At 52.6% G+C, this 20,044-nt stretch overlaps 1 protein-coding gene and 1 pseudogene across 2 annotated transcripts; both read left to right on the forward strand.

The window, feature by feature from the left end:
* Positions 1 to 691: 691 nt before the first annotated feature.
* LOC112632793 lies at positions 692 to 17,559 on the forward strand (annotated as a pseudogene). The gene is made up of 6 exons (XR_003121445.1): positions 692 to 1,197; positions 1,798 to 1,940; positions 3,390 to 3,592; positions 8,802 to 9,478; positions 15,371 to 15,985; positions 16,906 to 17,559. The product of XR_003121445.1 is annotated as a tubulin alpha-8 chain-like (transcript).
* Positions 17,334 to 19,658, forward strand: THAP7 (THAP domain containing 7). Its single transcript, XM_025398820.1, has 5 exons — positions 17,334 to 17,378; positions 17,553 to 17,632; positions 18,050 to 18,205; positions 18,655 to 18,795; positions 19,007 to 19,658. The coding sequence occupies exons 2-5, from the start codon at positions 17,553 to 17,555 to the stop codon at positions 19,557 to 19,559; spliced, it is 930 nt and encodes a 309-aa protein (XP_025254605.1). The 5' UTR covers positions 17,334 to 17,378; the 3' UTR covers positions 19,560 to 19,658.
* Positions 19,659 to 20,044: the final 386 nt, after the last annotated feature.

The following is a 20,044-nucleotide window of genomic DNA, read 5'->3' on the forward strand; positions in this document are numbered from 1 at the left end:
AGCAGCAGCTCTGTCCCTGCCCTCTGGCCTCACTTCCTGGGGTGGGAGTGGAGGTGGTGGGAGGGTGGAGAGAGACAGCTGTTATCAGTGTTGTGAGAGGACGGCCTGAGTGCAGCAGCAGCAGGGCGGGGAGGGTGTTGAGGAAAGCTTCAGCAAGAAGTGACCTCTAAGCTGACCCTTGCAGATTTCTGAAGTTCGACAAGCAGAAAAAGATGGGGATGGAGGTTCCTGGTGCAGAGAGCAGCGTATGCAAAGGTCAGAGTATGCAAGAGAACTAACAGGCCCAGAGTGAGAGGGTGACCTGGCTCTGCGAAGTTCCCCAGGCCCTCCTGAAAAGCTGTCCCCTGCCACCTTCCCCAGTGCAGTGAGGAAAACACAAGTCCTGGAGTCAGGCGTGTTTCCCAGTCCATGAAAGGGGGGCGATGCTGGAACCCCCTAGGGAGGCAGGGAGGATAAATGCCCACAAGGGGCCCAACCCAGTGCATGGCCCGTGGCGCGTGCAGTTTACCCTCTCAGGCGAGGAGCCTCAGCTCAGGCTAGCCACGGTTTCCACGGCAACCAACAACACCGGGTTGCCGGGGCGACCGCCGCTGGGGAGCTCATCTCTAATTGGCGTGGCCGACGCCAGTCGATGGACGCCACATTCGATTGGTCAGCGCAGCCGCAGACTCCGCCCACATCCCCGGGCCGCGCTCTAGGTGAGGCGCCAAGCGGTCTTCGCCTGAGGGTCTGAGGCTGCGAAAGGGGCTTAACCTGAGAAAGGGGCTTAACCACGAATGGTTCGTGCGAGAGGTCTGGGGAGGATGAAGAGCAGGAGGAAGAGGCGACGGCGGCCTGTGGACGTCTTGCAGGGGTCCCCCAGGCCAAGCAGGGTCCCGAGGCCGATTGACCTGGAGACGCAAGGTGCTCAGGGCAGGGGCCAGGCCCGTCTCCTCCCCTTGGAGGCTTCTCCCACAGGGGTTGTGGGAGGTGGGTTGGGGCCGAGGAGGCAGGAGACCCCTGTTCAGCAGGGCGCGTAGCCCTCTGCGGGGCGTCTGCAGCCCCTCGCCCTCCCCTCGGCGCTCCTGGCGGCATCAGTAACTTTACCATGAGAAGGCGCTTCCAGAAGGAGGTTAAAATGCAAAATCCCGCCAGACAGTGCACCAAGGGCTCTCCCGGCCTGAAATGCAATCAGAGCTGGGTTTTCCCAATCCCTAGGTAAAACTAAGCTAATGGATGTATAGAATTTAGAACTACTTCTGTTTTCTCCCCGGGAAGATATTCACAAAACACTTGTGGTCTGCAATCGGGTTAAAAGACACAGCGTGCAATTTGGCATCAGACAGGCAGAGGCCTGACTCTGGCAGGATTGGCTACCACTAGCTGTGGTACTTTATTTATGAATTCATTTATTAGAGCCAGTGTCTTGCTCTGTCACCCAGATTTCAGTGCAGTGGCAGGATCCATAGCTCACTGCAGCTTTGAACTCTGCGCTCCAGTGAGCCTCCTGCCTCAGCCTCCTGAGTCGCTGAGACTACAGGGAGCCACCACATCTGGCTAATTTAAATAATTTTTTATCTCACTATGTTGCCCAGGTTGTCCAGCTTGCTTTTGACAGCTGTATGACTTTAAGGAAAAGATTTGCGTTGCCTTAGCCTCGATGTTCCCATCTGTCATATGGGGGCAGTGGTCCCAAGGAGTGTAGGGAGCAGTGCTTCTAGAGGCAAACAATAGGCCAGGTAGTGATGCAGGGCAGGGGAGGAGGCAGGTGGCTATAGCCATGCAGGGGTTCACATTCATCCTGCTGTCTCCTACCAGGCACCCATGGGCTTGGAGAACTGGTCGGGGACACCCTCTACCTGAGGTCCTGCTGGATCCATAGCGTTGTGCCCATCTTCTGCTTTCTGTGCCAAGGGAGCAGCCCAGAGCTGAATCTGCCGCATGGTGGCCTGGGGCCCCAGGTACCAGTGGAAGGACACTGGTTCCAGGCTTACAGGGAGAGGCCCCGGGAGACAACAGCCATGGGAGTGCCCCTGAGTCTGTCCCCCACACTTGCCAGCTTCTGCCTGTGCCAGTCATGCCCTACCCTCCACATCTGGGAGACAGATGGGATTGAGGCTATGACAGATGGCATTAAGGGTTGGGGAGCCTGCAAGCTTCTAACCCACTGGGGGCTCTGGGAGAGGTGGGAGTGGGGGGAGACCTGGGCGGGGCCTAAAAGGAGAAGCAGGTGTCTTTTAAGCAGGTGGGAAGCGGGGTACTTTCCAGGTCAGGGACGTGGAGTGGGCTGAGCCCTGGAGCATGAGCCAGGATAGTGGCCAGTGTGTTTGCTCTGTCTGTCCCAGGGTGCCGAGCTCTGGCTTCCTCATTGAGCTCCAATCCATATGTCAAGTAGCTGAAACTTTGGGACAATGGGCTCTATGGGGCAGGTACAGAGGCCCTGGCAGGTGCCCTGAGCAAAAGCAGCAGCATCCGTGGTAGGTGCTGGGCCTGGGGCAGGTGGGCAGGCATCAGTCCTCCCTTTCCTCAGGGATGTGCCTCCACCCCCGAAAGCTGGGCCATGTCACCTGGGGCCTGCTGGTGTTGCTGGTGGATAGAAGAGGGGCCTCATCACAGGAGGGGGCATGTGGGGTGGAGTTAGACCCTCCGCTGTGCAGTCAATGCTGGATACAAGTCCCCTCCTCACCCACCCCACCCCACCACTCTCCTTCCTTGCTGGCTGGAACCCATTCTCCTGCCCTGCCCTGCCCTGCACATAAGAGACTCCCAGTGCCTGAATGCAGGGTGGAAAGTCCTGCAACACAGAGAGTTGCGGACTGGGAAGTTCAAGAAAGGGGTGGGCAAGGTGTAAGTTCATTGGAGCTGAATCCAAATGCTGGCTCTGCCACTGAGAAAACAGGGTGACTTATGAAAGCAGCTCGGTTTCCAATCTGTGAAATGGGCCCCACAATATCTTATGGGCTTGGGGCTGTGGTGAGCATGAAGTGAAACGCACTCCTGAAGTGGTCAGCAGAGTGTGTGACCCATGTAAGTGCTCCATGCATGGCCACCTGGGCTATTACTGCCAATCCTGGCAATGGGGCCGTGAGGGCTTCTGAAGTAGGTGGTGATATCACGCCAGACACAGTCATTGACGGGGTGGCTGCCCCCACCACAGCAGTCTCTACAGTACCAAGATGTAGGCGGTTTTAACCACTTGACACAGAAGCTCGTGGGCACACAGGGAGGGGGAGGTCAGGGGCAGCGGGGACCCAGCCATTGGGAGCCAGAGCTACCATCCAACCCCGGGACAGTTCACCTATAAGGCCCCTTCCACTGCCTCAGACCTGGAGGTTTGGCGGATGGCAGAAGAGGGAGGGGGGGTGCCTGGCTTTGTGTCCCTCTGACTGAGGAGTGGTTCCGTCCCCCAGCTGTGGACCTGCCGGAGAACCAGCTGGGAGTGGCAGGAGCCCAGGCCCTCTGTGCTGCTTTCACCATCAACCGGGCCATGCAGAAGATACAGCTGTCAGGGAATGGCCTGGAGGAGCAGGCGGCCCAGTACCTTGCTGAACTCCTGCTGGGCCACACAGACCTGAAGTCCCTGGACCTGAGCTATAACCAGCTGAATGAGCAAGCAGGTAACGCCTGCCCAGGGCACCATGGGCCATAAAAGCTCAGCTTCCTGGGGCAGGGGTGGGTGGGGGTTGGCAGGACCTCACTGTACATTGCCAGGGAGCATGTGCTGTGGCTCCTGCTCCCCACACCCCACCTTGCCCCACTCCTCTTCCACTCCAGCCACACAGAACTCTTCATTCCTTCCACAAATATCTCATTGCCCACTGCTGTATGTGCTGCGCACTGACTTAGCCACCAGGGATCCACCTTGAACAAAACCAAGTTCCTGGCCTCAAGGAACAATGTTGACAACATCATTCTCAAAAGAAACAAATAGTTTCTGCTTCTGAAGAAGAATGGGGACCCCCTCCTTTAAAGAGGTGGCTGGGGAGGCCTCTGTGAGGTGAATTTAAGCTGAAATATGCAGAGTGGGAAGGAGTCAGCCTTGGCAAGATCAGAGGGAGAGCATTTCAAGCAGAGGAACCGTGAGCATGCGGGCCTGTTCCCCAGACTGGCAGACAGCAGTGTGACTAGGCTAGGGAGCCAGGGAAGCGTGGCCAGGCTGTGGGGTGGAGAGGCAGAGGGGACTGCAGGACTGTTGACTGTGGCAAAAAAGGGTGAAGATTTTGTTCCAGGTGAGATAGAAGACATGGTTGGGATTCCTTGATCTCATCATTCTCATGCTCCTGAGTGTTTGCTTTGCCAGGAATATGCACTTCTACCTGCCTCTCCTCAAATGGTCTAATAATAGTAAGGATCACCTGGGACCCTGGGTTGGCATGCAGATGCTGACCCTGGACCTGCTGAACCAAACTCTTAGGAGAATGCCCGTGAATCTGCATTTTAATGGATGCCCCAGGAGAACTCTCTTTTCTGCAGTGTTTCAGAATCTCTGATCTGGCTCAAGCAGCTTAGAGGGAGTGGGATGGCACCAGACTTGGCCTTTGAGAATTAGCCCTGGAGTGTAACTGCCAGAGAACCAAGTTGCCTTCTAAAAAAATTACTACTGGGAGTCAGTGAAATTAAAAGACAGGCTTATTTCAGACTTTGACAAACTGAATATAGGTGTCTCTTTGGACCTGCACAGTAAAAGGGCAAGTGCCAGAGAGGCAGCCAGGATGGAGGGCCTGGAAGCTAAGGTGGTATGAAGGCTTCACAAACAGACACATGTACATGAGGGAGGTGGGTGGGGACTGGAAATGGACAGGCCCAGCAAGGCCATTTTCTCCAGAAGGAGATCTGTGGGAGGGCCCGACTCCCTTGAGAGGTGAAGGAGCTTGGGTCTCTGCCTCCCCAACTTGATCTGTGGCAATGGTAGCACCTACAACATAGGACCGCTACAAGGGTCACACAGAACAAGGATTGGCAGTTGTAGGAGTGTGTAGAAGAAAGAATCTTCCTACCCTTGAGCTGTTCAGCAAAAACAGGGCCTCCCTACAAAGTGGGGGATTACTGTCTGACCCTGCCAGCCCTAGAAGTGTCTGAGTAAAAAGAAAAGCATATGTATTTGAGTACCTGTATTATCAAATCCGGTGCTGGGCGCTGAGTCTAGCGCTGAGTCTAGTTCTCAGGTAGAGAGGGGGCAATGCCCTGAGTCCTTGCTTCTGTGCAGGGAGCTCTCCATGGTGCTAAACAAAAGTGTCTGTAGCCACGGGTGCCAGTCCAGCAGGCTGGCTGAGCGCTCTGGTTAATCCATCCATTTTTATTCTGTGTATTTCTTCAAACCAGCCTTCCTAGACCTATGTTAGGTGCTGGGATCATGGAGAGAGGTCAACTTCAGATCTCCAAGGGACTCTCAGACTGGTAGGAAAGACCCGCTAGGCAGAGAGAGGTCTAATGGCCAGAGCCGTGGAAGGACATGGGGCTCAAGGCTGTCCAGTAAGCTCAGCCAGGCAGGCAAGGCTTCCTGATGCTATGAACCCAGATTAGAAGGATGAGGAGGCTCACACCTGTAATCTCAGCACTTAGGAAGACCAAGGCGGGAGGATCACTTGAGCCATGGAGTTTGAGACCAGACTGGGCAACGTAGCAAGAAGACCTTGTCTCTACTAAAAATAAAAACAACAACAACAAAAAAATAGCTGGGTATGGTGGGCACATGCCTGTAGTCCTAGCTACTCAGGAGGCTGAGGCAGGTGGATTACTTGACTCCAGGAGGTCAAGACTGCAGTGAGCTATGATTGCACCACTGCACTCCAACCTGGGTGACACAATGAGACCCTGTCTAAAAAAAAAAAAAAAAAAGGATTAGGAGGATGAGGAGCTGTTAGCCATGTGCAGAAGGGGCTTTTAATTGGAGGACAGCCCGCAGACATGCTGGTGCTGGTTGCTTTCGCAAATTGAAAAGAGGTCAAGGCCGGGCGCGGTGGCTCACGCCTGTAATTCCAACACTTTGGGAGGCCAAGGCGGGTGGATCACTTGGGGTCGGGAGTTGGAGACCAGCCTTCCCAACCTGGTGAAACCCTGTCTCTACTAAAAATACAAAAATTAGCTGGGCGTGGTGGCGGATGCCTGTAATCGCAGGTACTAGGGAGGGTGAGGCAGGGGAATCACTTGAACCCGGGAGGCAGAGGTTGCGGTGAGCTGAGATCGCGCCATTGCACTCCAGCCTGGGTGACAGAATGAGACTCTGTAAAAAAAAAAAAAAAAAAAGGAAGAATCAGTTCCAAAGTCCTCCAAAATGAGTATTGAGTCCCAGTTTGGCTCTTCCCTGAGCAGGGATGTGCCTCTCCCTTTCTGGTGGCCAGAAACTCACTCTTCACTAAGAAAGTGAAAAAAGGAAAAATAGCTCGGAGCACTTTGAGCTATGTGGGGTATACAGAATTTATCAGGCCCAGAGTCATGAATATGAGACTTCAGGCAGGGCACAGTGGCTCACGCCTGTAATTCCAGACTCAGGAGGCCAAGGTGGGAGGATCACTTTAGTCCAGAGGTTCAAGACCAGACTGGGCAACATCGGGAGACCCTCGTCTCTTCAAAAACTTAAAAAAAAAAAAATAGCTGGGCATGGTGGCACACACCTGTGGTCTTGAGCCCAGGAGGTTCAGCCTGTAGTGAGCTATGACAATGCCAATGCATTCCAGCTTGGGGGACAGAGCCAGACCCTGTTTCAAAATAAGAAGAAGAAAAAGATTAAAATGAATGTGGGACTTCAGTAACGCGCTTCATACCAATGCCCAGGGGCCAGCTGTTTAAAGGCATTTTGTTCCTGACTGGCTTAATGTATTATCTTCGCGTTCCTGGAATTTGTGATGCAAAGAATAATATATGGACAATCAATAGCTTATGCTATTTTAATACAGATTCTTGTGGCAAGGGAAGCTGAAGTGATAGGATTGCTTGAGGCCAGGAGTTGAAGACCAGCCTCAGTGAGACCCATCTTAATCTTTTTAAAAAGAGCAATTTTTGGTAAACCACTTAGGAACTGCCTCTTCTTTTCATTTAAAAACAGCATTTCTGGCCTGGTGTGGTGGTTCATGCCTGTAATCCCAGCACTTTGGGAGGCTGAAGCAAGCATATTGCCTGTGTCCAGGAGTACAAGACCAGCCTGGGCAACATGGCGAAACCCTGTGTCTACAAAAAAAAAAAATACAAAAAATTAGCTAGGCATGGTGGCATGTGCCTGTAGTCTCAGCTATTTGGAAGGCTGAGGTGGAAGGATTGCCTAAGCCTGAGGAGGTTTGAGGCTGCAGTGAGCTATGATCTCATCACTGCCCTCCAGCCTGGGCAACAGAGTGAGACCCTGTCTCAAAAAATAATAATAAAACAGCAAGTTGTAACTGCTGTTAATTAGACTGTGTATTTAAGGCAACTTTAATCTATGCTCCAGGGTTTCAGTTCTCAAATACGACAATAATAAACTTTTTTTTTTTTTTTGAGACAGTCTCTCGCTCTGTCACCCAGGCTGGAGTGCATTCTGGGTTCAAGCAATTCTTTTGCCTCAGCCTCCCAAGTAGCTGGGACTATAGGTGTGCACCACCATGCTGGCTAATTTTGTTTCGCTGTGTTGGCCAGGCTGGTCTCAAACTCCTGACCTCAAGTGATCCATCTGCCTCGGCCTCCCAAAGTGCTAACATTACAGGTGTGAACCACTGCAGCCACTCAGATTTCTAACTTCTAACCTTTAATGTAGCTTCAGGTAGGAAAGACATATGTACCTATAGAATTACCTAGGCAGGGCGGGGGGTGCAAGAGCTTATTTCCCTTCACTGGAAACTGTTCCTGCTGACGTTTTTACCAGAGCTGACTTTAACTTCCTAGAACCTTAAATTGCATTTGCAGTTTGGTTATCACACAGAGACATTTTCTTTTCTTTTCTTTTCTTTTTTTTTTTGACAGAGTCTCGCTCCATTGCCAGGCTGGAGTGCAGTGGTGCCATCTCACTGCAATCTCTGCCTCCCAGGCTCAAGTGATTCCCCTGCCTCAACCTCCTGAGTAGCTGGGATTACAGGCGCACACCACCACGCCCAGCTAATTTTTTGTATTTTAATAGAGACAGGGTTTCCCTATGTTAGCCTCTCGATCTTCTGACTTTGTGATCCTCCCGCCTCGGCCTCCCATAGTGCTGGGATTATAGGCATGAGCCACCACGCCCGGCCCCACACAGAGACATTTTCTACCAGACACTGCCACTGTTGACCTACAACATGTAGCTCATGTACTTTGAAGAGCATGTACTTTGTAGAAGTGAACAGTCCTGGAACGTGTCCACCTTGGTGTACAGTAGGCCTTACAGCCTCACAGCACATGTAGTCTCTTTATAGATGAAGTGTGCACAGGGACCTACAGGCAGCTCTTCCACCCGGAGCAGCTGATCACCGAGAAGGAAGATGCAGCCAGTAATTACTCCAAAGGCCATTACACCATTGGCAAGGAGACCTGGTCCTGGACCAGATCCACAAACTGGTAAGAAGAGAAGGCTTCGTGTGGACATTATCCTGCACGGGAGAACAGGCCTTGGATGGTGAAGGGAAGGTCATTTTCACAACACTTAGAGCAGCATCTCGAGTCCGACTGAGTCTGCAGCGTCTTACTATGAAGTATGCGTAGTGATTTGTGCATAGATCTGTGTTGTCTGCTTTTCTTTGCTTCAAAGTGTTATGTGCATTCGTTATGGATGGTCTGAATCCATATCAATGCTCAGAGGCAAAGAGAAGTGGCCCTGGCTTGGTGGAGGTTGGTGGTGTGGCTCCCACGGGCATTGGCTCACGTTGTCTGGTTTCTCTCAGGCGGATCTGTGCACGGGACTACGGGACTTCCTCATCTTCCACAGCTTTGGGGGCGGCACTGGCTCTGGGTTCATGTCTCTGCTCATGGAGTGGCTCTGGGTGGACTATGGGAAGAGTCCAAGCTAGAGTTTGCCATTTCCCCAGTCCCCCAGGTCTCCACGGCCGTGGTGGAGCCCTACAACTCCATCCTGACCACCTACATGACCCTGGAACATTCTGACTGTGCCTTCACGGTCGATGGCAAAGCCACCTATGACATGTCGGTGCAACCTGGACATCGAGTGTCCCACATACACCAACCTCAGTCATCTGATTGGGCAGATCGTGTCCTCCATCACGGCCTCCCTGTGATTTAATGGGGCCCTGAATGTGGATCTGACAGAATTCCAAACCAACCTGGTGCCGTACCCCCATATCCACCTTCCCCTGGCCACCTACGCCCCGGTCATCTCAGCCAAGAAGGCCTACCACGAGCAGCTGTCCGTGGCCGAAATTGCCAATGCCTACTTCGAGCCAGCCAATCAGATGGTCGCTGTGACCCTCGCCACGGCAAGTACATGGCCTGCTGCATGTTGTACAGGGGGGATGTGGTCTCCAAAGATGTCAGTGCGGCTGTTACCACCATTGACAGCAAGCGCACCAACCAGTTTGTGGGTTGGTGTCCGACTGGATGTAAGGTAGGACTGGGTGAGGTGGAGTCCTTGTGCTGTCAGGAAGCAGCAGACCTGCAGAATAATGCTGCCCGTGAAGGCCCGCATCCTTTGTGGAGACAACCCCTTTTCATGTCAGCTAGGTTGCAAGGAGAATAATTTTAGTAATTTATTTCCTACCGCCTTATACTTTACCAAATACTTTACGTTCCCTTATATGTTACCACCACCCTTTAAAGTTCATGGGGCAATATTACCAGCATCTTACACTTTAGAAAACAGAGGCTGAGGCCGGGCATGGTGGCTCACACCTATAATCCCAGCACTTTGGGAGGCCGAGGCCTGCGGCTCACAAGGTCAGGAGATCGAGACCATCCTGGCTAACACGGTGAAACCCCGTCTCTACTAAAAATACAAAAAATTAGCGGGGCATGGTGACGGGCGCCTGTGGTCCCAGCTACTCAGGAGGCTGAGGCAGGAGAATGGCGTGAACCTGGGAGGTGGAGCTTGCAGTGAGCCGAGATCACGCCACTGCACTCCAGCCTGGGCGACAGAGCGAGACTCCATCTCAAAAAAAAAAAAAAAGAAAGAAAACAAAGGCTGAGATAGCTTTAGGTGTCTGAAGCCTCACAGGCAGCAAGTGATGCAGAGAGAAATCAGAGATGATCTGACTGCAGGTCCTGGTCTGTCCTCCACATTACTCCACTGTTTAGTAATTTATCAGGTTCTATGGTATCATTTTTTGTGTTTTAAACAGTGGTTTTTACACTTTACATCATGTTGGTCACCTGTTGTCACTGAAGTTTGGGCAACACTATGTTTCTGTGAAGATTTTTAAATACATTGTGCAGTGTTTACTGTGAAGACCAAAGGCAGGTCTTTGCCCTTTCTCCAAACCAAGCAGAGACCTCTGCCTCACACACAATCAGACTGATGATTTGGTGCTCCTTTAGCTGTGCTTACAGTCCATTGTCTACCAAGAGAAAAGTACCATGTATTTGGAAGCCAAATAACAGAATGTCAGGCTCGAAGATCTGTTGTGATGACTAGGCTAAATGCCTCACCACACCTGTGTTGGTCAACTTTGTGCCCTATGGTTAGTTAAGAGCCCTTGTCTATAGTGGTTTCCACATTAGGCAAAGCTATAGATCCCACATTTGTAAGTGTCAATGAGTTCTGAAAGTGTTGGAGGAGTTGCAAGTTCCAGGATCATTCTAGATTGAAATGATATGAGAAAGTCACAGGTATGTGTCTTCCTTTTCCCATGTGGAATGGCCATAGCTTGCCTCTGAACACACACAACTTCTTGAATCTGTCTGGCCCTCTGTCAGCCACTTTACAACACCTTGACACAGATCATCTCTATATTTCATCTCACGTTGATGTAAATCGTCTTTAAGTGGACAGATTTAAAGTGATTCATAGAACAGGGTAAAATCGGCCAGGCTTAGTGACACATGCCTGTAATCCCAGCATTTTGAGAGGCCAAGGTGGGAAGATTGCTTGAACCCAGGAGTTCAAGACCATCCTGGGCAACATAGTGAGACCCTGTCTCTACAAAAGATATAAAAATTATCCGGGTATGGTTGTGCATGCCTGCAGTCACAGCTAATGGGGAGGCGGAGGTGGGAGGATCGCTTGAGACAGGGAGGCAGAGGTTGCAATGAGCCAAGATCACACCACTGCACTCCAGCCTGGGCAACAAAGCGTGACTGTCTCAAAAAAAAAAAAAAAAAAAAAAAAGGAAAAAGAAGGGTAAAATCTACAACAGTTACACCAGCCTGGAATGTTCATTACATGTTACATAGGAGGATTACAGACCTTGGATGTTAGATGTTACAAGTAGGATGTGAAACCTTCCATTCTGTGTCTAATTACTAAGCCTCTCGACTTGAGTAGAGGAATTTTTCTTTCAATTGGTGTTACATTTGGAAGGTGAAGACATCCTTAGCTGGCAGGCATGGGAGATGCTGCGCTCTGCAAAGGTTTCCTGTTGTAGCTAAGTCTTGTGAGACAGTAGTCTGTGGGGAGATAAAGTCACAGCCTCTCTTGTCCTCCCAGAAGATAGTCCAGCTCCAGATGGACCTTGTTGAATTCTCTTTGCTCTAAGTTCCTTTTTGTCAGTCTTAGTGTGATTTACCATACATTCTTTTTTGTTTGTTTGTTTTGAGATGGAGTTTCACTCTTGTCACCCAGGCTGGAGTGCAGTGATGTGATCTCGGCTCACTGCAACCTCTGCCTCTGCAGTTCAAACAATTCTCCTGCCTCAGCCTCCTGAGTAGCTGGGATTACAGGTGTCTCACCACCACATCCGGCTAATTTTTTTTTTTTTTTTTCTGAGACGGAGTCTCGCTCTGTCGCCCAGGCTGGAGTGCAGTGGCGCGAACTTGGCTCACTGCAAGCTCTGCCTCCTGGGTTCACGCCATTCTCCTGCCTCAGCCTCCCTAGTAGCTGGGACTACAGGCACCCGCCATCACGCCCGGCTAATTTTTTTTATTTTTCATTTTTTGTATTTTTTAGTAGAGCCGGGGTTTCACCATGTTAGCCAGGATGGTCTTGATCTCCTGACCTTGTGATCCGCCCACCTCAACCTCCCAAAGTAGTGGGATTACAGACATGAGCCACCACGCCCGGCCAATTTTTTGTATTTTTTTTTTTGAGACGGAGTCTCGCTGTGTCGCCCAGGGTGGAGTGCAGTGGCCGGATCTCAGCTCACTGCAAGCTCCGCCTCCCGGATTTTTACGCCATTCTCCTGCCTCAGCCTCCCGAGTAGCCGGGACTACAGGCGCCCGCCACCTTGCCCGGCTAGTTTTTTGTATTTTTTAGTAGAGACGGGGTTTCACCGAGTTAGCCAGGATGGTCTCGAACTCCTGACCTCGTGATCCGCCCGTCTCGGCCTCCCAAAGTGCTGGGATTACAGGCTTGAGCCACCGCGCCCGGCCAAATTTTTTGTATTTTTAGTAGAGATGGGGTTTCGCCATGTTGGGCAGGCTGGTCTTGAACTTCTGACCTCAGGTGATCCACCCACCTTGGCCTCCCAAAGTGCTGGGATTACAGGTGTGAGCCACTGCACCCGGCCAACCATATGTTCTTTAACAACCATTTGCTTTTTTTTTTTTTTTTTTTCTTTGAGATGGAGTCTCACTCTGTCATCTAGGCTGGAGTACAACAGAACACACTGCAACCTCCGCCTCCCAGGTTCAAGCACTTCTCCTGTCTCGGCCTCTCGAGTAGCTGGAATTACAGGCGCACACCACCATGCCTGGCTAATTTTTGTATTTTTAGTAGAGATAGGGTTTCACCATGTTGGCCAAGCTGGTCTCGAGCTCCTGAACTGAAGTGATCCACCTGCCTTGGCCTCCCAAAGTGCTGGAATTACAGGCGTCAGTCGCTGCACCCAGCCTCGGATACGCTATTTTCGAAGAGTCTTTTCTATGTTTAAAAACATTTGGGGACTAGGCAGAGTGGCTCATTGCCTGTAATCCCAACACTTTGGGAGGCTGAGGTCGGTGGCTCACCTGAGCTCAGGAGTTCAAGACCAGCCTAGGCAACATGGTGAAACCTCATCTCTACCAAAAATACAATTAGCCAGGCATGATGCCACGCACCTGTAGCTACTTGGAAGTCTGAGGTAGGACAATCACTTGAGCCTAGGAGGCAGAGGTTGCAGTGAGCCAAGATCACACCACTGCACTCCAGCCTGGGTGACCAAGTGAGGCCCTTTCTCACCAAAAAAAAATAAAAAAGCTTGAGTCCAGGAGTTCAGGATCAGCCGGGGGAACATGGTGAAACCCCATCTCTACACAAAATACAAAAAATTAGCCGGGTGTGATGGCACACACCTATAGTTCTACCTACTTGGGAGGCTGAGGTGGGAGGATCACCTGAGCCTGGGAGGCAAATGTTGCAGTGAGCCATGATTGTGCCACTGTACTCCAGCCTGGGTGACAGAACAAGACCCTTAGAAAAAAAAAAACAAACATTTGGGTTTTTTGTTATAAAAGTACTTACGTTGGCCAGGCACCATGTCTCACACCTGTAATCCGTGGGGTAAATGGCTTGAGCCCAGGACTTTGAGACCAGCCTGGGCAACACGGCAAAACCCTGTCTCTACAAAAAATAAAAAATTAGCTGGGCATGGTGGCACATTTCCTGTAGCGCTAGCTACTCAGGAAGCTGAGACAGGAGGACTGCTCAAGCCTGGGAGGTTGAGGCTGCAGTGAGCCAAGTTGGCACCACTGTACTTCACCCTAACCTGGGCAACATAACAAGACCCTATCTCAAAAAAAAAAAAAAAAAAAAAAGCTGGGTGCGGTCGGTGGCTCATGCCTATAATCCCAGCATTTTGGGAGGCCAAGGTGGGCGGATCACCTGAGGTCAGGAGTTCGAGACCAGCCTGGCCAACATGGTGAAACCCTGTGTCTACTAAAAATACAAAAATTAGCCAGGTGTGGTGGTGGTTGCCTGTAATTCCAGCTACTCTGGAGGCTGAGGCAGGAGAATCACTTGAACCCAGGAGGTGGAAGTTGCAGTGAGCTGAGATTGTGCCACTGCACTCCAGCCTGAATGACAGAGCAAGATTCCACCTCAAAAAAAAGCAAAAAACAAAACACAAAAAAACCCCAAAAAACTTGATATGGGCTGGGCGCGGTGACTCACACGTGTAATCACAGCACTTTGGAAAGCTGATGCAGGCGGATCACTTAAGGCGGGAAAATCGCTTGAACCCAGGAGGCAGAGGTTGCAGTGAGTCGAGATCACACCACTGCACCCAAGCCTGGGTGACAGAGTGAGACCCTGTCTCAAAAACAACAAAAAACAAACAAACAAAAAAAAACCCTGATATGTGGCAAAATACTAAAAGAATGCAGAAGACTGAAAAGCTGAAGTCCTCTTCTTCCCCAGAGCTGCCTCTGTCCTCTGAAAAATGTTCTGTACATATTCAAGGCATAGTAATCTCTCGTTATACAGGTGATGTTGGCAGTGGCCAGCAGACATGTATGTCCCTTTCCTGCAGGTGACAGGCCCAATCACTGCACACAGGTGGTCACAGTAGACAGAAAGCTGGCAGCACTCCCACTTGGAAGGGCTGATTGGCTTGGCCTTAGAGTTGTGGGAGAACACTCTCTGATCAGGGTACAAACCCTTCTCTCTGCCGCTTCCAACTCCTGTGGAGTCTGTCTGTATCTAGCTGCTGCTAACTGCTAAGTGCTTGTTAGGGCAGGGTAGGGTCACCGCCTCGGTAGGCGTTTGTCCTCCTCCGGCATGATGCTACCCTAGCCGCCCAAGGCTCTAGCCTGTGTATGTTATTACATAGATTTTTTTGCACACAAATACAGATTTTTTTTTTGTTTTACAAAGTATACAATATACCTTGGATGTATTTATATCCCAAGACAGGATTCTCATTCTTGTTCAGGTGTTTTACTGTATGGGTAATATGGGATACACACACACACACACACACACACACACATATATATATATTTTCCGAGACAGAGTCTCACTCTGTAGCCCAGGCTGGAGTGCAGTGGCAAAATCTCGGCTCACTGAAATCTCTGTCTTCCGGGCTCCATCTTACATGCCTGTAATCCCAGCTACTCAGGACGCTGAGGTAGGAGAATCGCTTGAACCTGGGAGAGAGAGGTTGCAGTAAGCCACGACTGCACCACTGCACTCCAGCCTGGGCAACAGTGCTAGACCCTGTCTTAACAACAGCAGCAAAAAAAAAAAAAAAAAAAAAAAAAAGGAGGAAGAAGAAAAAAAAAAGGAAGTCATCAAAGGATATTGTCAATAGATAACAGATAATGCCAAAAATTCTTAAAACAGTGTTGGAACTGGTCCACAGCTCTAATTTTTAATGAGCTACCATTTCTGAGGCCAATATAAACTTCATTCTATGCTGCCCATCTCTGACAGGTGGGCATTAACTACTAGCCCCCCACAGTAGTCCCTGTGGGAGACCTGGCTAAGGTGCAGTGGGCGGTGTGCATGCTGAGCAACACCATGGCTATCACGAAGGCCTGGGCCTGCCTGGATCGTAAGTTCGGCCAAGTGCGCCTTAGTGCACTGATAGTTGGGGGAAGGCATGGCAGAGGGGGAATTCTCCGAGGCCCGCAAGGATCTGGCAGTTCTGGAAAAGGATTATGAAGAGGTGGGCATGGATTCCATGGAAGCTGAGGCTGAAGAAGGCGAAGAATAGTGAGGGGAGGGTGCGGCAGGCAACCATCCCTCTGTATTCCCCACCATAACGTTAGAAGAGCTAATTATCTATTAACATTTCTGTATTGCAAATTAGCCGGGCGTGGCAGCGTGCGCCTGTGGTCCCAGATACTCGGGAGGCCGAGGCAGGAGAATGGCGTGAACCCAGGAGGCAGAGCTTGCAGTGAGCTGAGATCGCCCCACTGCACTCCAGCCTGGATGACAGAGCAAGACTCCGTCTCAATAAATAAATAAATAAATAAATAAAATTTCTGTATTGCGATATTGTCTTTCTCCTATGTTGTACTTTGAGAGATTCCTCCTCCAGATAACCTTTCTCTTCCAAGTGCATTTCTACGGGAAAAAACATCGATTTGTTTCATTTTTTTTTTTGAAACGAAGTCTCAACAGAGTGGTGCCCGCCACCACGCCCTGCTAATTTTTGTATTTTTAGTAGAGACGGGGTTTCACCGTGTTAGCCAGGATGGTCTGGATCTCCTGACCTCGTGATCCACCCGCCTCGGCCTCCCAAAGTGCTGGGATTACAGGCGTGAGCCACCGCGCCCGGCCAATTTGTTTTCTTGAAGAAATTAAGCATGCCAGTATGTTTAGTAATTGCATTACTTTCCTGATGCTGGCTTCAAAACACTAACTGAAGGAATTAGGACAAAATGCTTTACTGTTTTTTGTTTTTTTTTTTTTGAGCCGGAGTCTCACTCTGTCGCCCAGGCTGGAGTGCAGTGGCATGATCTCCGCTCGCTGCAGCCTCTGCCTCCCGGGTTCAAGCGATTCTCCTGCCTCAGCCTCCGGACTAGCTGGGACTACAGGCGCGCACCACCACACCCAGGTTTTTTTTTTTTTTTTTTTTTTTTTTTGTATTTTTAGTAGATTCGGGGTTTCACCATGTTGGCAGGATGGTCTTCATTTCCTGATCTTGTGATCCGCCCGCCTTGGCCTCCCCAAGTGCTGGAATTACAGGCGTTGAGCCACCGCGCCCGGCCTATTTCGCATTTAAACCTTCTGAAGCCCTTGAATGGAGCGGCTATTTTCACTGAGTCTTACGGGAGGAGATGAGGACTCAAGCAGCCCGCCGGGTCATGTGTCCACCGGCTTCGCAGGAGCAGTTCCCGACGCTGCCTGTCATACCGGCATCCTCAGCTTTTCCCCCCCTCCGTCACGCCCCTGCCGAAGCTGGCTACAATGGAACCTCCGGCCCAGCACACGTCCCCAGTGTATTCAGGGGCATACCCTGCCCTCCCTCAAGTCCACCTCCCCGGTACGAGAGTGAGTGCCGGCTCTGGTTTTTGTCGGGTTCTTTTGTGCAAGCGTCCCAGGCCCCGTTTTCTTTCGTCAGTCAGAGGTCTTCCGGAAGCGAGCTGCCGCCCCCACGGCTTTCGAGGCTCCCAGGACACTGCAGCTTTCCGCTCCCGGGCCGACCCGTACACTGGGGCCGCTCCATCGTGCCGGAGTGTTTACGGAGAAGAGTGAGGCCTGAACCGACGAAAGAGAAGCCCACATGGGCGACAACACTGGTAGTCCAAGGAGCTGGGACGACGCGGGCGCAACAGACACTCGCACACTCGCGCCGCTTCCGAACCCAGCTCGTTAGGACCTCGCCCCGCCCCGCCCCGCGGCGGAGCACCTCCAGCTCTCCAATCTCTATGGTACCAACTTCCGGCACGCGCTACCCCTCGCGAGACTTCGGCGGCGCAGCAATGGCCAGACCGTGAGTACCGCTGACAGAAGTCAAGAAACCGGCTGGGACGGGGTTGGGGCAACAACGGGCCGGGGGACACCCCGACGGGCCAGAGCCCCTTGGGGAGGAGCGGCGGCTAGAGGCGCGAGGCTCCTCTGGAAGCCCGGACAGCCGCTTGCGACTTAACTCCCGCCTCTTCCCCAGATGCCGCGTCACTGCTCCGCTGCCGGCTGCTGTACACGGGACACGCGCGAGACGCGCAACCGCGGCATCTCCTTCCACAGGTCAGCGCGCGTGCGCGGGTTCTCGTGCGCATGCGCTAGTCGTTGCTCGCCTCGGGCCGCAACTGCGTAGAGGCTTCGCGCCGTTCTCGGATCCTGAGGAGGCTTGAACCTGTGGGTGGGAGGCGGAGCGGGACGGTCCCCGCGGGACCAAATGCAGTCGGGACGGGGAGGACGGGAAGTCTAGCCGGCTTGGACGTGCCCCACTCTGTTACCTGCCAGACGACGCTGAGGAAACTGCTTTTCTTCTCGAGACTCCCCTTGCCTCGTCTGTGCCGGGGCGGTGGTGCTTACGTGGCGGGGTCGCAGGGAGGTCTCGTGGCGGCGCGTGTTGGGTCTGCGTTTTCCCCCTGGGGAGCTTGGGCAGCATGAGCCCAGGGCTATGGACAGCCTGGTGCTCACGGGTTTGTGGCTCCACAGACTTCCCAAGAAGGACAACCCGAGGCGAGGCTTGTGGCTGGCCAACTGCCAGCGGCTGGACCCCAGCGGCCAGGGCCTGTGGGACCCGGCATCCGAGTACATCTACTTCTGCTCCAAACACTTTGAGGAGAACTGCTTTGAGCTGGTGGGAATCAGGTGAGGATTGGGGTAGGACGTGGGGCCTCGGGCGGATTGGGACAGCTGCAGGTCCTGAAGTCCTTTGAGCAGCCTGCGTCCGAGGGGGCTGTTTCCTCTTCCCAGCTCTGTACAGTGAGACCCACCCCCAGGATCACTGTGCCGTGACACGGGGAAAAACATGAGCCTTTCCAGAGAGGATTTTTCAGAGCCCCAATCTTGCCAGCAAGTCCACAAATCAAAGAATTCTTTTTGGCTGGTCAGCCCAGCGCTGCTTGTGCAGGTTTTCCACGCACCTCGACTTTGAGGGGTCCTGCAGGGAAGCGATTGGTGTAGCTCTGACTTGGCATTCCCCAGACCTATTGTTTGCGCGGTGCCTTCCAGCCTCCCACTGCGCTGGTGCTGGGGTCAGATTGGCCTGGGGAGGCAGCACTTGCTCTCCAGCTCATCTGGGTTGCTTTTCCCCACAGCGGATATCACAGGCTAAAGGAGGGGGCAGTCCCCACCATATTTGAGTCTTTCTCCAAGTTGCGCAGGACAACCAAAACCAAAGGACACAGTTATCCACCTGGCCCCTCTGAAGTCAGCCGGCTCAGACGATGCAGGAAGCGGTATGTGGTATGGGTGGGGGATGCCCTACTCCCACCCCTAGGCTGAGAGACTGGGCCCTAGGGGGTCTGCCAGCAGTCTAACTGGACAGAGTTCTTGCTGCACAGAATCTGTGGATCGGGTTTGGGCGTTAAGGAGATCAGGTGGGCTGGTGGAGTGGGGTCTGGCAAGCCCTCAGCCTAGCCCATCAGTCTCTCTCTTCCCCCTTCCTAGCTGCTCCGAAGGCCGAGGGCCCACAACTCCATTTTCTCCACCTCCACCTGCTGATGTCACCTGCTTTCCTGTGGAAGAGGCCTCAGCACCTGCCACTTTGCCGGCCTCCCCAGCAGGGAGGCTGGAGCCTGGCCTTAGCAGCCCCTTTTCAGACCTACTGGGCCCCCTGGGTGCCCAGGCAGATGAAGCAGGCTGCAGTGCCCAGCCTTCGCCAGAGCGGCAGCCCTCCCCTCTCGAGCCACGGCCAGTCTCCCCCTCAGCCTATATGCTGCGCCTGCCCCCACCCGCTGGAGCCTACATCCAGAATGAACACAGCTACCAGGTGGGCAGCGCCTTACTCTGGAAGCGACGAGCTGAGGCAGCCCTTGATGCCCTTGACAAGGCCCAGCGCCAGCTGCAGGCCTGCAAGCGGCGGGAGCAGCGGCTGCGGCTGAGACTAACCAAGCTGCAGCAGGAGCGGGCACGGGAGAAGAGGGCACAGGCGGATGCCCGCCAGACTCTGAAGGAGCATGTGCAGGACTTTGCCATGCAGCTGAGCAGCAGCATGGCCTAAGGGAGGTGCCGCTGGACTGACTGAGGGGCTGCCCAGCAAGGCTGCTGCCTCTTCCTCCCTCAGATCCCACCAGGTGCCATAATAAAGCGGATTCTAGACAGAGGGCCTGCTGTATGGCTCAGCTGGGGGCTGGAGCCCCTCTGAGTACTAAGCTTGCTGTCCCAGACAGTGGCTGCAGCTTCCAGAGGGCTCAGTCCAAGCTCTTTGCCAAGGAGAACAGAGAGCCTGGCTGTCACACCTCAGAGCTACTGGTGGCAGACAGCCCTGCTAGTGCAGCTCCATGCCCCACAGGGTTCTCTGAAGCTCCAGGTGCTCTTTCCATAGGATCTGAAACAGCCCTGACCTAAACCAGCCAGCCCCTTTGAGAACACTTCTGAAACCCAGTCCAGATTCGCTTCTCAAGCAGGGGCATGACAGGCTTCTGTCCACAGGCCCCATCAGCCTGGTGGGTAAGCAGGGCAACCCTCTCCCCATCCCCCTTCACT

Source organism: Theropithecus gelada, chromosome 10 (genome assembly GCF_003255815.1).
Source record: "Theropithecus gelada isolate Dixy chromosome 10, Tgel_1.0, whole genome shotgun sequence".
Taxonomy (NCBI): domain Eukaryota; kingdom Metazoa; phylum Chordata; class Mammalia; order Primates; family Cercopithecidae; genus Theropithecus; species Theropithecus gelada.

Coding starts and splice junctions, on each gene's coding strand:
- THAP7 (XM_025398820.1), top strand. CDS start 17,553: ATGCCGCGTCACTGCTCCGCTGCCGGCTGCTGTACACGGGACACGCGC. Junction 17,633..18,049: donor CGCGGCATCTCCTTCCACAG/GTCAGCGCGCGT, acceptor GTGGCTCCACAG/ACTTCCCAAGAAGGACAACC. Junction 18,206..18,654: donor TTTGAGCTGGTGGGAATCAG/GTGAGGATTGGG, acceptor TTTTCCCCACAG/CGGATATCACAGGCTAAAGG.